At 28.5% G+C, this 17,316-nt stretch overlaps 1 protein-coding gene across 36 annotated transcripts in view; it reads right to left on the reverse strand.

Annotated features, from left to right (window-relative positions):
• Positions 1 to 17,316, reverse strand: part of LOC130900910 (modifier of mdg4-like) — a 70,962-nt gene that overhangs the window by 13,692 nt on the left and 39,954 nt on the right. The window contains exon 5 of one of the 36 annotated variants that reach the window (XM_057811888.1): positions 214 to 1,608. The exons of 18 other annotated variants lie outside the window; for them this stretch is intronic. In XM_057811888.1, coding sequence (XP_057667871.1) covers positions 1,343 to 1,608 — 266 coding nt within the window. In that variant the 3' untranslated portion in view covers positions 214 to 1,342. Of the gene's footprint in view, positions 1 to 213; positions 1,609 to 1,724; positions 3,673 to 3,897; positions 4,197 to 4,251; positions 4,739 to 5,224; positions 5,563 to 6,128; positions 6,461 to 7,117; positions 7,417 to 7,504; positions 9,004 to 9,651; positions 9,954 to 10,328; positions 10,612 to 11,384; positions 13,448 to 13,833; positions 14,110 to 15,495; positions 17,224 to 17,316 lie in introns of those variants that run through there. 17 more of the 36 variants (XM_057811902.1, XM_057811876.1, XM_057811862.1 and 14 more) reach the window with 17 other exon arrangements.

A 17,316-nucleotide genomic window follows, 5' to 3' on the forward strand; every position in this document is an offset into this window, starting at 1 on the left:
GTAGGAATTTTGAACCTCACTTCCGTTAATTGCTAATGGATGGCTATCAAGCTTTAGTTATTGACACGAGGGATATTGAAAAGTAATAATCAGATAAAATTTTCATTTTAAATTTATTATTGTGATTAATATGTGAAGATATTAAATGAAAAAAACCTTTTTATATAAAAAAATACGGGATTTAGTTTTATAATGTAAAAAATATACCAGGTGTCTCAATAAATAGTATATTTGAAAAATCATATGTAATTATCAAAATATTTCACACATTTTAATCACTACCGTTTTATTCTTAATGATAGTCCGCAGTATGAAGTACCACGCTGTTGCCAAACTAAGTTTTCTTCTAAACTAGGGAATTTCGACATATATTTACAAATATACGAAAAGTTTTAGTATAAGTAAAAGTATTGCATTGTTGCCGAATGATATTTAACAAATTTGAATAATTTCTTTAATGAATTATATAAAAATTGCAATAACGCCAACAATAAATTTAGTTATAACAAGAGGTAAATACTGCGATGTTGCCAAACTAAGTTTCACTGTAGATTGGGGAAATTATATATTTTAGTATAAGCAAACATATTGCAATGTTGCCAAGCTCAGTTTTTCGTTAAACTGGGGAAATTCATATATAGAAATTTGACGGAATTTTATATTTTGGTATGACGAACATATTGCAATGTTGCCAAGTTCAGTTTTTCTCTAAAATGACGAAATTAAATTCATATACATATATTGGAAAATTTTATATTTTGGTTTAATCAAAAATATTATGATGTTGCCACAATATATTTTACTATTAACTAGGGAAATCAGAAGGATTTCCACGGAGGTACGGGGATCTGAAGTTTTGATAAAAATAAAATTATTGAAATGTTGCCAAATTAAGTTTTCCCCTAAATTAGGGAAATTTTATTTATATACACAAATTCGGAGAAACTTATATTTCGGTATAAGCAGCGATATCGCGATGTTGCCAAACAGAAATTTCTTTCCTCAAGATGAGGAAATTCATTTGCAATGCTGCCAAATTAAACTGATGAATTGATGCTTCAGAAACAAATAAAGCCGTATCATCAAAGAGATAAGTACTGCAGTGTTGCCGATATAATTGTTTCCCTAGACTAGGAAAATTCGATTTATTTTCTTAAATAACGGAAATTTATTGATTTGCTATACAAGTATTGCGACGCTGCCGAACGACGTTTTTCCTAAAGCTGGGGAAATTTCAATAATTGCTTTAGAAGATTATGTTGCGGAGTTGCCAAGTCTTGGATCGTAGTGAATGGTATATTTGAGTTTTTTTTGTATAATAATTAATTATTTCAATGTTTGACTATTTAATCACAACCCTTCTATTCCTGAGGATGGTTACTATTTGTGGTAACAAGTTTTGTTTGGATGGTTTCGTGGGGGTGTGATTGTGGAACTGATTAACTTTCACCATTTTACCATAGGACACTAGAGAAGCTCTACATTTGCTTTTGAAATACTGCGTACACCTCCAACGTGTCCTCGCCCCCTGTTTCGTATTTATAGTAAATTCGTTTTCGTCTAATATTATTTTCGGGTTCTTAGTACCCGCTCCAATATAAATAGTACCTAAAAAAAGTAGGTGTGTACAAAATTATCAAAAAACTAACAATCAATCGATATTAAGCCCGAAATTTCATCACAGTGTTGCCACTAATTCCGAAAAATAAACTAAACCGACGTAATTTTAAATAAATCTAAACCGTGTTTAATATTATAATTTGTTTAATCACATTAATTTTATCTATTTTTCTGCATTAAGATAACATTTTGAGAACTGAGTCCTCTATAGTCCTGCTGTTTAGGAAGATGATTGTGTTTACTATCGTCAATCCTTACGGTACTACCTTGAGAAATTACTAAAGCCGAACATTTAGTTTTGTACGAAACACATTTCCAATAGGTCCTGTCGTATTTTTTAGTATGCAGTTTATATTCGTAATCGTTAACGAGAATCTTCGGATTTGTTCTACCCGCTATGAAGTAAATTATTCCTAAAATAATAAAACTATTAACAATATGAAACATTACTCTACTTCCCCCCATAGTATGTGTAACCAGTACAAATTGTATACACGTGGACGGTCAGAAAATATGAATCTCGACATTGTTGCCAATGAATTCAATATTACGACATATATAATAAATTTTATTCAGTTTTATAACGATTAAATTATGAATTTAAATCCGTTTTGTATATATATTCGTAATCAATATCGAGAATATTCGAATTTGTTCTACCCGCTATGAAGTAAATTATTCATAAAATAATAAAACTATTAACATTATTCTACTACCCCACTGTATTGCAACCATTACAAATTGTATACACGTAGACAGTCAGAAAATAAGACTGTCGACATTGTTGCCAATAAATTCAATATTTCGATATATACAAAAAATTTTATTCAGTTTTATAACGATTAGTTTTTGTATTTATATTCGTTTTGAATATATATTTAGAATCATTTTTTGAAGCATATATAACGGAAACAAGTTGATAACTGAGTCCATCGCAGTTAATGACAGAAGGAGGATGATTGTGTTCTCCGGTGATTCTAGCTACTGCTCCTTGTGTCGTAAGTCTACATTTACAATTGTTTTTTAGTTCTAATATGCATTTCCAATACGTCCTGTCCAATTTAATCGAATTAATTTTGTAAACGTGATTATTTAATATTACTTTTGGATTGATGCGAGCCTTGGAAAAATATATGTAAGCTAAAAAACCATTTCATTTTTATATATAATCCAAACAAATTAATCGATTAATTAATTGTATAAAAAGTAAATTTTTAAAATAAAAATTAATGAAAGCGTGGAAAATATAATAATTTAACTTGACAACATTGTAAACATCATATTAGCGCGAAGTAGTGGTTAGTAAACAACAAAGTGATAATAAAAATTTTATTTATCGTTATATATCTTAATATAGATCGTTTTTATTGCACTATAATTCAAGGTAAATATTATTAAATAATAATATAATTCTTCAAAGTATTATTTAATCATCAACAAATTTATAAATAAGTATCTGAAAATTTTCATATTTTTATCGTTTAACCTCATTTATTTACCTGAATTCTACCAACATCACTGGTATATTCATTTTAATATGTTCCCAATCCATTTGTAATTTTTTTTGTAATAATTTTAACATCATTAATTTAATTCAAAAATTTTATTGGCACAATACGAAAATACGTGAATATTAGCGACGTTGCCAGATTTATTATCGAAGTTATAATTATAAAAACTATCAACGTAAAATGAGAGTTATAGATTAACTCATACTTTTTTTATTAAATTTTCTGATGAAAAACCAATTTATTCTAGAAAAAAAAATTAGTTATTGAAAATAAGTTCTGCGTAATCTTTCAACTCTGTCGTATTTAATAAATACTTGTTGCGATTTGAGACCTTCGCAATTTTCGTTTGACGGCAGGTGATTATGTACACCGTTAATCCTGACTAAAGTCCCTTTGGTTGTTATCCTACATTTACATTGGGTTTTACTATACGAGACGCATTTCCAATAAGTCCGATCGGTCAATTTGTTGTCGAGTTTATATACGTAGTTATTTAAAATTATTTTCGGGTTAATTCTCGCTACAGCGAAATATATCAAACCTAAAAAAAATCACTATCATTTGACGGTTTATTAAAATTTCAAAACTTATTTTTCGCGGCTATTTGGACGATCCTACAACACTGTAAAATATCGGCGAGGTAAATGTTCTATGACGTGTTACGGCATCTGTGATGAACGCCTTCTACATTGTTGTCACGTTGTAAATTTCTATCGAAACCTACTAGCTTCCGAATTTTTTATATATTTGATAAAAAAAAAATGAAAATGTTTAACAAATTTTATCGTCTCATATTTCTTAATCTACAATAATATTTTTCAATTGAAACTATCTGACTGGGTAAACCGATGGGGGTGGAACAATTAGGAGGGTGGTTGTGTCCAATGTGGCTAACTTTAACTTTTTTTCCGGAAGTTCTCAGTTTGGCGGGGCATTTGGTTTTGTAATATGAAACGCATTTCCAAGACGACGAATCCGGCGTTATTTTGCTAATGAATTCGTATCTGTAATTGTTCAATATAATTTTCGCGTTCCCTTTGGCGGTTGGTTCAAAATATATGATAGCTGAAAAAAGGGGAATATTAGAAAAGCTGGATGTGATAAAAATGAACAATATATATAAACAGAATATTTTTTAGTTATTTATTTTGTATATTATAATCCTAGGAAAATAAATTTGATCTGACAACATTGCTTTAGTATCCCGAATTAATGGCCGATTATTCGTACGTGATATTATTGAATGTTCTTTTTTTGAGGTTACGTTTATATTTTAATCATTTAATGTGTAATTATAAGATTATAATTATTTTTAAAAGTTTGAAAAAATAAATGTATGAAAATATCGAATTATCTTCTTTTAATTAAGACATTTTGAAAAGGCATGTTGGTTAAATCTTCACAAATAGCATTCGGAGCATGATTGTGGTCATCTGATGATACGGTGACTGTATTTCCGGTTGTGGATATTTTTCCTTTACATTTCGTGTAGATATAAGAACGGCACAACCAAAATGTTTTATTCTGAAGTCGTTTGTTTACTCGATATACATTCTTGTCGAATATCAATAGTGGAAGTTTGTTTTTCTTACAAAAATATATCCGGCCTAAAATTATAAACATTTTTATTTTTCGTAAACACAAGTGACATTTGACGGCAACGTCATCTATGTTTTAAGCTTTAGAATTAAACAGAATTTTTTATTTATTTCAAATGTGTAGTACATGATGTAAATAAAAAAATTTCTTTTTTTTAAGATTTATATTTGTACTAGATAAAGGCTTAGGAACTATTTATCGCAGTCAATTATGAATATAACGTAATAAATAGAATTCAATAACATTTAAGGGTTACGCCATCTATTCATTAATCGAATAACTTTACTAGAATTTATGTTATTTGCTTTTTTTAAGATGGTGATATCCAATAAATATATATATATATATATATATATATATATATATAAATGAAATTAAATTTCTTCTTTTTCAATACTTGGATTTGCAAATATTATATAAATATCAATAATTTATGAAAATACGGAAATCAATGACATTTGAAGGTTACGCCATCTATTTGAACAATACTTAAAATAAATTATTTATTCTAGAAATAAGTCAATCTTCTTCTTCTTTACAATTATATTACGCTGCCATAGAGAAATATACAATTATTTAAAGATTATATTAAAATTTTGGAAAGGTAATACACTTAAATCAGCGTTTAGGCAATTAGGAGTGTGATTGTGCGACCCTCTAGTGATGGCCGTTTTTTGCGTTGTCGTTATTCTGGCTTTGCATCCAATTTTTCTATATTCCGTACATAACCACACAGTTTTACCAGCTAAAATACTATTGACAGCGTACGCGTTTCTGTCAACAATTATACGAGGGGAAGATTTAAATCTCGATTTTTGAAAATATATTTTACCTGAAACGATATTAGTATTATTATCTAACGAAAAATCTACGAGGCGTGAACAAAAATATGAGTAATAAAATATACGACTTCTGATAATAAAAAAGCCTTAACGAGAAAAGCCTTCCACTTATCGATATATAAGAAATGCTTCCAGGCATGTATTCAACCCCTTTTATTTGCTTTTATCACAATAATTTAACGTATTTTTCCATCATACCTCGTACCGTACAAGCATCTATATTTCACTTTAATAGAAAAAAAATTAATTGTATATTGAATGACAGTTGACAGTTCGTGTGTCGAAAAAAAGCGTTCTAGAAATGCTCCACTCATGTATAATGTCGTTTTACATTGTTTTTATTGAAATAATCTAACATATATTTTTATTACACCTCGTACAAGCATTTATATTTCATCTGTTATAGAGAAAAAAATCGATTGTTCATTGAATGACAGTTGACAATTATCTTTGGAAGAAAACGCGTTCTAGAAATAAAAAAAACCCTTTGGAACTGACAGTTGACTGTTTGTCTATGAATAATGGTGTATTCTTCCATTTAATAAATTATATATAATTCAAAATAAAACTTTTATTTGGTACATAAAACAATTTATATTCAATGAAGTCATACTGAATAATATTTTCTTTTGTTTCCATATTCCACGGAAACGATTTTCGATTCTAATATTTTGAAATTTTCTTGTAAACAATTCGGTTTGTGATTGTGATAACCTCTAATCGACAATTTTCCCGCAGTAGTTGTTGCCGTGCATAAACAATGCGTTTTCCTATAAGAGTTACACCTCCATATACTGTAATTCATCGACGATTTATTTCTGCTAAACGTATTGTTATCATATATCAATTTCGGCGCGTAATTCCTGCCACATTTATAATAAACTTTACCTAAAATACGAAATTAAATAACTATAGCTCACATACACCATAAAAAATAATCAACACTGTTATTAATACAGTGAATAATTTATATTACTAGAGAACAATCAGTTCAGCGAAAACTGGCAACGTTGTTTAGCTAGCCAACTACGATGTTACAATAGCTGTGTTAGTTCCAAACGAGATTCAAAATGATTAACGATCGATCGTTTTTATATGGAAAAATATTTAAACATCAGATTTGTAGTTCCACCATTAGGGAGCGTATTTTGATTTTTATAACCTTAATGTCCAGTATTACAAAATACATAAATTCCAACAATTTATTATGTAACATGAATACTAGAGGGCGTGGTTTCATAGATTTTAAATATGGTGATATCTCTTGATGAATTTAAATAGACGATTCAAAATTATGTATAAGATTCGTAAATACTTTATAAGGTCACTAGATTAGGTGCTAAAATCAGTTTGATTTATAGGAGATTCAATGATAAAGTTTTAAAATCGATATTATATTGTTGATGAAATAAAATATTTATTAAAGTCTTTGTATATTGACTTACGAGTTTCATTTCATGTCTATTGGGTTTTCACGTGTTTTTGAATGTATATCAGCACTCGGTAATATGATAGGAAAATATAAAAAAAAGAAACTTTTTAACAAATACAAATCAACTTTTTTATTATCAAAATTTAATTGTGCCTTATTATAGTAACCATTTGAGATAACATATTTTTATATCTATCTCTTCTTCTTTTCGGTTCGTGATTGTGTCGTCCGCTAACGTAAGCCATCCGTCCCGTGGTTTCTATTCTATTTTTACATCGTTTTTCTTTATCAATGACGTAATATTGAGAACATAACCAAACTGTTTTATTTTTTAATTTTCTGTATAAACGATAATCGAAATCGTCCAGCATTATTTTTGGATTTTTAATCCCCACATCAAAATAAATCATTCCTAAAATGACATTACGGTAATTCATATTTTAATTTAACAATAAAACAAATAATTGTTATAGTACGATTCACATAATGGAAATAAAAGATTTTTATTATTGTAGAAGTTTATTATATATAATAATAAATAAAATAGTTATAAAATAGCTAACATTTATTGATCTTATATAAACATTCCATTTTAAAACTATAAATACAATTCGTTACGACCTTGACACGTAATGACATATTGTAGTTACCATTAACATGAATAGATGACGCTAGTAGATTCAAATTTATGAAATTAACTATTATTTGATTAGATTCTTACATAAACAGTGTGTTTTAAACATATACAATATCAAAAAAAAATAAAAAAATAACAAGCTTTTCATTAAATTACTTTAAAAAAAATAATAATAAAATGTATCGCTATAACACTATGAACAACGTTTAATAGATGGCGCTACGTGAATTAAATGGAAAGGTATCCAATATCATTATATTTACAATTTTTATTGAAATATTTGTTAATATTCTGATTAAAATGATTAACACTGATGCTTTTTAACGAATCGCGGATCACAATCATGTCTTATGAGTGTTACAGCTTGTGAAAACATATTTTTATATCTTTCTTGTTTGTTTCTAGAAAATTCGTGAGTGTGTTGACCGTATACATTGACGATTCTTCCGCTGGTAATCAATTTAACTTTACACCTGACGGTTCTTTTATTAAAATAATGGTTACAAATCCAAGTGGTTTGATTTATTTCTTTTTTGTATATAAGAAATTCGTGATTGTCTAATATTATTTTCGGATTTTTAGTTCCAACGTCAAAATATATTAAACCTGGAATTTAAGGTTAGTGTTTAGATACAGGGTAGGCTCCGCTGATTTATAGGTTGGGAGACAAATAAATTATATACGATATTCGTTTTGATATTTTTGATCAGGGTCGGACAAGATACATTCAAAATTAAATATGGAAAACAATGAAATTAACGATTATAGAATTATTTTATGTGCTAACAACAAAGAACATTTTTTTCAATATCTAATTTAACTGGACTATCATGAGTTCTTGTATTTAACAATTTTCAATTATAAATAACTTGTAGTAACACATTGTATTAACAATAACTTGTTTATTAAAACTGTTTCGTGTTCTTTGTTGGCTTTATAAAAAAGAAGAATTCCGATTCTTTAAAATAACGTTCATAATCATATTTTTTTTTAATACTTTTTTACATTGTAAATAGCTTTTGTAATGTTTTTTTATAAATAATATCAATCAAAATAAAACAAATTTTGTTAACATTTATTATTGCGAACTCAATTTCTCTCTAATTATTGTTACGTGTTGGGATAGCATACTTTTGTATCTATCTTTTTTAATGGCGTCCGGTTCGTGGTTGTGTACGTCAGAACTGACAGTGACTATTCTTCCGGTGGTCACTAAAGTGGATTTACATCGATTTTCTTTACACCTGAAATATCGACAACATTTCCAAACTGTTTTGTTCAATTCCTTTCTGTAAATGAGATAATTGTGATGGTCTAAAACTATCTTTGGATTCTTTGTTGCTACGTCAAAATATATCACACCTAAAATTAAAATGATTTAAAAATGACCGAGAAATATATTCAGTTAAATGACATTTTGACAATCCCAGAACGTGTTTAAAAAGTAAATACGAGGGTAAGTAAAAAATTACTCACATAACTTTTATGCTACATCACAGTATTTTCTATTACGAGGGTTGTCTAAAATGTTTTCGATTTTATTGTTGAATCACTGGACTTCCTACTACGAGGGTTGTCCAAAATGATTGTTTCTTTGGTATTTGTGATTGTAGTTTAGTCCCAGTGAGACGCGAGAACGTGTTGCGATTCATAATTTTTGGTCAGAGACATCTTTTTGTGAAGTTCTTATAAGAATTGTTTTCGTTCTCGCGAATATTGACTTGTAAGTTTTAAAATGGGCGAAACACAGAAAGAGCGTCGAATCGATAGTCAAAAATAAGCTCAAGCTTCATCTTGGAACATTATCGTGAATAACGCTTCAAGGTAAGACCGGATTAGTGGGTATGGCGACATTTTGGGTTCCATTATATTGAAGCACGACATTTTACGATTTCAAAAAGTTAGGTTAGGTTATTTGAAACACACCATAAGAATCGTGAATAATGCTGCAACTAACTAGAATAAAAATAAAACCACCATCGTTTTGTGCATATAATAACTTGTTTAAAATTTATAAATCGATATTTACGCTTCTCGCCCCGTATCTCTTATTATGGTCACTATTTGAGACAAGGTATTTTTGAAATTATCTTTTTTTGGTGGAAGATGATTATGTGCCTCTTTATTCACGTTTACCATTTTACCAGTAGTAATTAGAGCGGATTTGCATCTTTCGTTTTTGTCTTCTTTCGAACCGAAATAAGAACGACATTTCCACAGAGTTCTCATGGATTCTTTACGATAAATTCTGTACTCGAAATTATCCAAAATTATTTTAGGATACTTCGTACCGACGTCGAAGTAAATAACACCTAAAAAATTTCAGTTCTAAGCAAAATATTCATAAATATTTATACAAACCTCTTCACCTAAATCTAATAATCAAAATTTGCACGTTGGAAGCTCAGCCCTGAGGATGTTCACTTATTTATCTATTATCTCGATTGTTTACTTTAGGAAAAGCTCATGTTATAGCATTTAGCCGAGACAAATTGACATGTAATGAACGAATTTTTCACTTTGACTAAAACAAAAATCGTATTTTCGAGATTTTAGTCGAATTAAAGTTATATTTGTTACTTTTAACAAATATGTCATTAAATAACAACTAGAGGGTAAACGTCTTCCAGTTACAGAATAAAAAAGGCACAATTTCCATTTTTTTGTTTTAAATCATAAAAATATAATTTTTTTTGGAACATATCGTTTATTTTCTATGGATAGTAACGTTTTGAGATAACATATTGGATAAATTTCTTTGTTCTCTTGGTGGGTGATTGTGTTCCCCGCTGACGTGAACTTCTCGACCGCTGGTTATCAATTTGGATTTACATCTATTTTGTTTCGGAACATTAAAATATTTCGAACACATCCATATCGTTTTATTATATTCTTTTCTTAAAACTATGTAATCGTGATCGTCTAGTATAATTTTCGGATTTTTTGTCGCCATATTGAAATATATCACATCTAAAAATGAAAATTTTTAACTATATTGAGAAATTTATTTAAAAAATTTGGATACGAGGTAATTTCCCGTAAATATCCTTCTATTTTCAAATAAATAAGTATCAGGCGAAACACCTTTTATTTCGAAGAACTAAATTATCTTTATAAAAGTCAAATCTTTTGGGTTAATCTAAACGAAAATAAAAATTGAAATCGCTGTATACGAAAGTATCTAAGCCAACCCTGAACTTACTTAGTTAAACAACAACGGTCATAATTCGTTTGACAACGGATTTTGATAACAGCAAACAAATTCTACATAAGGCAGGAAAACAATGATAATTATATAACTTATAGTAACTTAAAATTGGCAACGTCTTATCTGTTTAAATGTTTGGCTGTTTAACTTGGATGCTAAAAGCCGTAGAACTCTCATATTCCATAGAGTTATTTGTTCAAACAAAATTGACGTCATCTATGAGTTGAATTTTACTACTAATTTGATGTTATTTAGAAGTATATAAGTGAAAATAGTGAAATTTTCAAATTTTTGTTAAAAATATATCAATATTGCCTATTTTCAAATTTGATTATACAAAAACGCCAAGAATTGAATTGTTATCTACGTGAATAGTGGGTGTTATGTATACAGATTTCTAAATAAAACATTGTCAAATGTCATTTTTTATTAGAGTTTTAAATATCTAATTGTTTTTTTAACGATAATTTTACAAATATATTTGTTTTATTGTTGGTTAATATAAAATTTGGGAATAATAAAAGACATTCTATAATACTTTTTCGTTTATTTCATTATTTTAGTAGGTTACAATAATAAGAAAAGAATGTTGAATGGGTAAAATAGCAAAAACGATATTTAAGCTTATACAGGAGCGGATCAGTCAATATATACGACTTACTTATAAATAAAATAAATAAAAATTAAAAAAAAGAAAATTCACACTTAGGAGGACTAAGTTTAAATAAAAAAATAAATAAATGGGAATATTGTTTTGATTAGGAAAACGAACTAGTTCAAACTAGTAATATAGATTGTCCTACAAATACAAGACGTCTCAAATTTAAAACTTGATACTTTTTCTTTTTTCAAAACAAAAGTTTCACAACGAAAAATCGTAAAATGTCCCTGTAACACTTATAAACGATATTATATATACTACAGGGTGTTCTAATTTTATATAGGAAAAACATTATTGTGGTGTTCTGATTATGGTAACTTTTTGCGACTGCATGTTAATGTTCTTTTCGTTCCGAAGACGTACAGGGTGATTATGTACTCCGATAACTTGTACAATCAACCCGGTAGTGATCAATTTAGTTTTACACCTTCCCATTTGGGAACAATAATAGAATGAACACCTCCATATTGTTTTAGTCATTGTTTTTTTGGCGCATAGGAAAACGTAATCGTCCACGATTAATTTTGGATTTTTGGCACCCATTTGAAAATAAACGATATCTAAAAAAATCATCATTTCAACAAAATATTCCATACCATCACTAAATCTACGGAAATAACGTCGTTTTTATTGAAATATTCATGTCATGTTTCAGCTTGTTAAATTAAAAGGCAACACTTCTTCTACTCCTATCAAACATTGTGTTATTTATTATGGGATTCGAGGGCGAAATATGTATACATATACAACTCTGCTATCGAAAATAAGCCTAAATATCATCAATTTCAATGGTAAAAAATGATATACACCATAACGTACGAGAAGTCAAACGGCAGTCAAAATATTAAGTTCTTCAGGTTTAATGGGTGTCAAAAAGTCAGTCAGTATAGTCTTTTTTAATGCACTCGGTATAGTTTTATATTAATAAACATAAAAAGTAAAACAATTAATGATGAATTGATACAAAAAATAGCTACTGCATTGGGCCAGTACAGACCTGTTCTACAAATCAGATAAAGATTAATACAAGGTAATGAAGCTGGTAACAGTGCTTTGAAATGAAACGAAATGATAAATCCACAGTGTTGCCATCAGGTTTTTTCATTTAGAGGCACATAAATTAGAAAAATATTTATTAAATATAATCATTGAAGTTTTAATTATTATTCATTGATTTATTTCCAAAGTTTATATTTTTATATCTATTATTGAAGCAAATTCAATTTTTTAACTGAAAACCGGTGATCAAATATTTTTTTTACATAACTAAACAATTCCAAACCCAAATTAAGTAGGAATAATAAGTAAATAAAGTATAAGTTGAAGTTATAAATAATATAAACTATAATAAAAAGTATAAATATCACATTGTATATTTAATAAGGTAGCAAGAGCTGACGCTTTCGAGGTGCTTGTGGCAACGCTGCGCTGCCATGTTTGTATGATTATTAATTTGGTTTGGCAATAGTTCTAGTCGGCGGTGCAAAGAACAGAGTCGGCGTTAGGACGTTGAAAATTTTATTACAGTAAAATAATTACATATATAACAATGTTTATGGTTATATTATAACAAAAATTGCGGTATTTATACAGAAATTAGATACGAACTTTTCTAATTTGTTCTTGTTACTTCACAAAAAAAAATATGTCCAAATTCGTTGTATTATTGAATTAATCATTGTAGATAACTGTGAAATTTTGTGATTTCATATATTCCCTCAAAGATTTCATCTTAGGCTTGTGTATATGTTTTCCGTAAATCAACGCCATTTTCCCACTAGTTATAACTTTAACTTTACATCTAACGTCTGTTTTAGGGTGGTAATACTGGTTGCATAACCAGTGCGTTTCGCCTGTTTTGTTTGTACGCATCAGATATTCGTGATTATCAACAATTATTTTCGGTTTCTTCTGTCCGACATCAAAATAAATAACCCCTGGAATGTTTAATAAATGTATAAGAATAAATAAACGAAAATTGTTATTGTTCGTTTCAGTTCAAAAATTAAACAAAAAAAATTGTTCAATCGCGATTTCTTCATTATTTTAATCAAGTGCAAGGATTGTCCTAGAAGTACCTGGCCTTGCCTGAGATGGCGGATGAATTAAAGTTCCTGCGCGAACAACTTATTAGATTTGGCTTGTGAACGTTGAATCATGAAAAAAAAAGTGTTTGAATGATTTTTATAGAGATTATATGATCTAAAAATCTTGTCTGATGTATTTTCGCGATAAAATTGGTTTTCGAGATAAATAGAAAAAACTGCGTTGATAAATTTCTGAATGGTGTACGCTGAAAAGTTCGGTATTTGAAAAAGAAAACTTTTCAATTATTTAGTACGCATGTATTTATTTTTGAAAACATTTACATGTTTGCAATACATTCCTTCGAAAGATTTATAAGTAGGTGGATGGTTGTGATCGTGATTAACAACAATGGCTAGACCGGAGCTGGTCAATCGAGTTCGACATTTCGTTCTGTAGTAATTAGTACAAGTCCAGTACGTCTTATTTTCGGTTGTTCTTTCTTTAGTAAAATCGTAGCCGTGTAAAATTAATTTTGCGTTGTATTTCTTTCCCACTGTAAAATAGACAATATCTACAAAATTAATTATTGATATTACTCTTAATTTAATTCTCATTCTTATTTAAATAAAAAGAAAAACATTGAAATTTATTAGTATTTTTATTATCATACATTAAACTGATTGAAAAAATGTCGTATAAAAGCGGGGGTATCACAAAGAACTGACTGAAAAAATCAGTTATACACGTAAGAAGTTTCATATATAGTGAAGAATAAATAAATGAATAAATAAATAAATAACTGACCAGCAACACTGCGTTCGGACACTAGAAACAGCTGGTTCACGTCATGGGTCATCGACAGTGATCGTAGTTGGTGGTATTTTACGACCAAATAATTTCGAAAGTGGTGCTTACTGTTTTTTTACACATAAAATCATCTAAATAGCGTCAAAAATTATAATTTGAGTTTATAATTTGAAGATTACAAAGTATCAGGACATCGTAATCAGACAGAATTTTTAGTTTCAACTTATCTTTACGTAAGAAAACACGTGACACATTTCAAAGTAGCGTGACAGGTAAAATTCTGTTGTTGAGGTACACAATTCTTTATAGAAATGATTTTCATTCAGATCTGCAACATCGAATAGACTCAACTTATTTTTCATTAATTGTAATAAATCATTATATGAATTATATATTTTTGACCAAAATAAATGGATTTCAGTGAATTCACCTCAGTCCTAAATTTAGCACATGAAATAAAAATTTTGAAATTGTTTTTTTATTTATACTTATATGAATTCAAAGTGTTTTATGGATATTTGGAAGTTAGTTACTAGTTACTGAACGAACGTTATGAAAAAAAAAATATAAATACGAAAATATTTATAAAATATGTTCTGTTGCTATATGTAATTTTGTTTTTTTTACGAAATATATATGTAAAAAAAGAAGTTTTAATAATAGATAACTAACACCACCACCGAAATGTCATCTGTCAACTATCACCAGAGCTATCCGTCATATATTACGTGTTTAATCTGTCACCAACTTCACTAAGGTTTTTTTATTTCACTTTTAATTTTCAATGGCATGTGTGATACGTCATACTTTTGACGTTTTGATAATTTTGATCGTATGGGAAATCATTTTTTATGCATATTAATATAGAGAAAACTAAATTAGTTTTGATGATCTATGACAAGTAATATATGACGTTCATGACAGATGACACGAAATTTTTCCATTCAATAATATCTACAAACTAAAACAAAACTGATAAAATTTTAATTTTGAGATAAAACGTTTCAAAATGTTGATGAGATGAATTTACTTTCGTACTTCCGGTACAAGCTGAAGTTACAACTATAAATAGTATATAAACTTGCACCGTTGCCAAATAGGTAATAGTCATCCAAGAATTATTTTATACGCATATTAAAACAATATTAAAGCAGGAAAAAAAGTTTATTCCAAGAAAATCTTCAAATTAACAAATATTCTAAAATAAATAATTCATATTACATAGAAAAATTATTTTTAATCACGTTGTAAGTAACCTGTTATGTATTATCAAACCGTAAAATTGTCACTTCTTGTGACAGCATATTAGTGAATTTAGTTCCTTTATGTTTGGGAAAATGATTGTGTTTTCCTGTCACGTGTACCATTCTACCACTGGTCGTGGCACGAGTTCTACATTTCGTTTTATAATACCCGGAACAAATCCACATAGTTTTCGTACTCGTTTTTCTAGCCATATTAAAATCGTAATCATCCACGATTATTTTGGGGTTTTTTGTACCTACGTCGAAATATATAATACCAGTTGAATCTAAAAGACGTATACACTTGAAAATATATTAAACATAGACAAAGATATTATACGTTCATAAAAAGCGATAACTTACATTTTGTTAATGGAAATTACGACAATAATCAGCACAAAATTGATTGAGAAAAATAAACATAATTGATGGTGTTTTACGTGTAGTTCTGATGTTAATATTTCACGCGCCTATTTTATTTTCATTTCCGCCATACTTGATTGAGGTTAATGCAGCATTGTCAGGTTTATAAACTTGGAAATTAATAAGAAATTGGATATAAATTATAACCACGGTTTTATATCACATAATTAATAAGATTTTATTATTTATGACAGAATTTTCTATTAGATTCTTAAAAATAAACGAAATATTCCTCGACATTATCCGGACGAGTCCATTGTTTATTACGAGGAGATGCCATTAATAGGGCAAGCATCGTTTCAATAGTTTGAAATCAGTGACGTACTTGATTTTAGGTAATTTCTGTTTTAAAATTAGTTTTTTTTTTAATTCAATAAAAATTAACGTTGCAACTTTTATTTACGTCTTTATCAAAACATTTTGAAAAAAGTAGAAGTAAATATTAATGGAAGCTTTAAAATAAGTTTATGGATTTCATGCGCCTATTTTCTGGTCATTTCCGCCATACTTGATTGAGGTTAATGCAGGATTGTCAGGTTTATAAACTTGGAAATGAATAAAAAATTGAATATAAATTATAACCACGGTTTATATTATATAATTAATATTTTATTGTTTATAATCGAATTTTCTATTAGATTCTAAAAAATAAACGAACTATTCTACGACACTGTCCGGACGAGTCCATTGTTCATTACGAGGGGATGCCATTAATAGGGCAAGCATCAATATTTCGAAATCAGTGACGTTAAGTAAAAATATTTTGAGAAAAGTAGAAGAAAATATTATAGAAGCTTCAAAATAAGTTAAAAAAAGTGTTTTGCACAGAAATTTACAGAGTTCCAAGAAAATTGACTTCCTAGTTGTTGATTCCAATTTCCACGTTATTGTTCAAGGTCAAGCAAATTTTTACAGTTTGGTAAAAATTGAATTTAATATATTTATTTATTTAGGTTTCGGTAATCTAACGACTTCTACTATAGTCGGAACCATCGATCTAAAGTCTAAATTTAGTTTCGATTGAACGTGATTGTGATCACCGAGCACTTCGACCCGTTTACCTGACGTTGATAATTTAACTGGGCATTTGCATCTGTAGTAATGGGTACAACGCCATGTGGTTCTTTGGGCGTATTTTATATGTAAACTATAGTCGATACCCTCAAATATTATTTTAGGATGTTTGGTGGCGCTCAAGAAGTAGACTATACCTAAAAAAACGGTCCTAATGAAAAAAAATATCTCTAAGATGAAATTTTCATAAATATTTAGCTTGATTTAACGATATCCTTTATCATTTAGCT

The sequence above is a fragment of the Diorhabda carinulata genome, chromosome X (genome assembly GCF_026250575.1).
Source record: "Diorhabda carinulata isolate Delta chromosome X, icDioCari1.1, whole genome shotgun sequence".
In the NCBI taxonomy this organism is placed as follows: Eukaryota; Metazoa; Arthropoda; class Insecta; order Coleoptera; family Chrysomelidae; genus Diorhabda; species Diorhabda carinulata.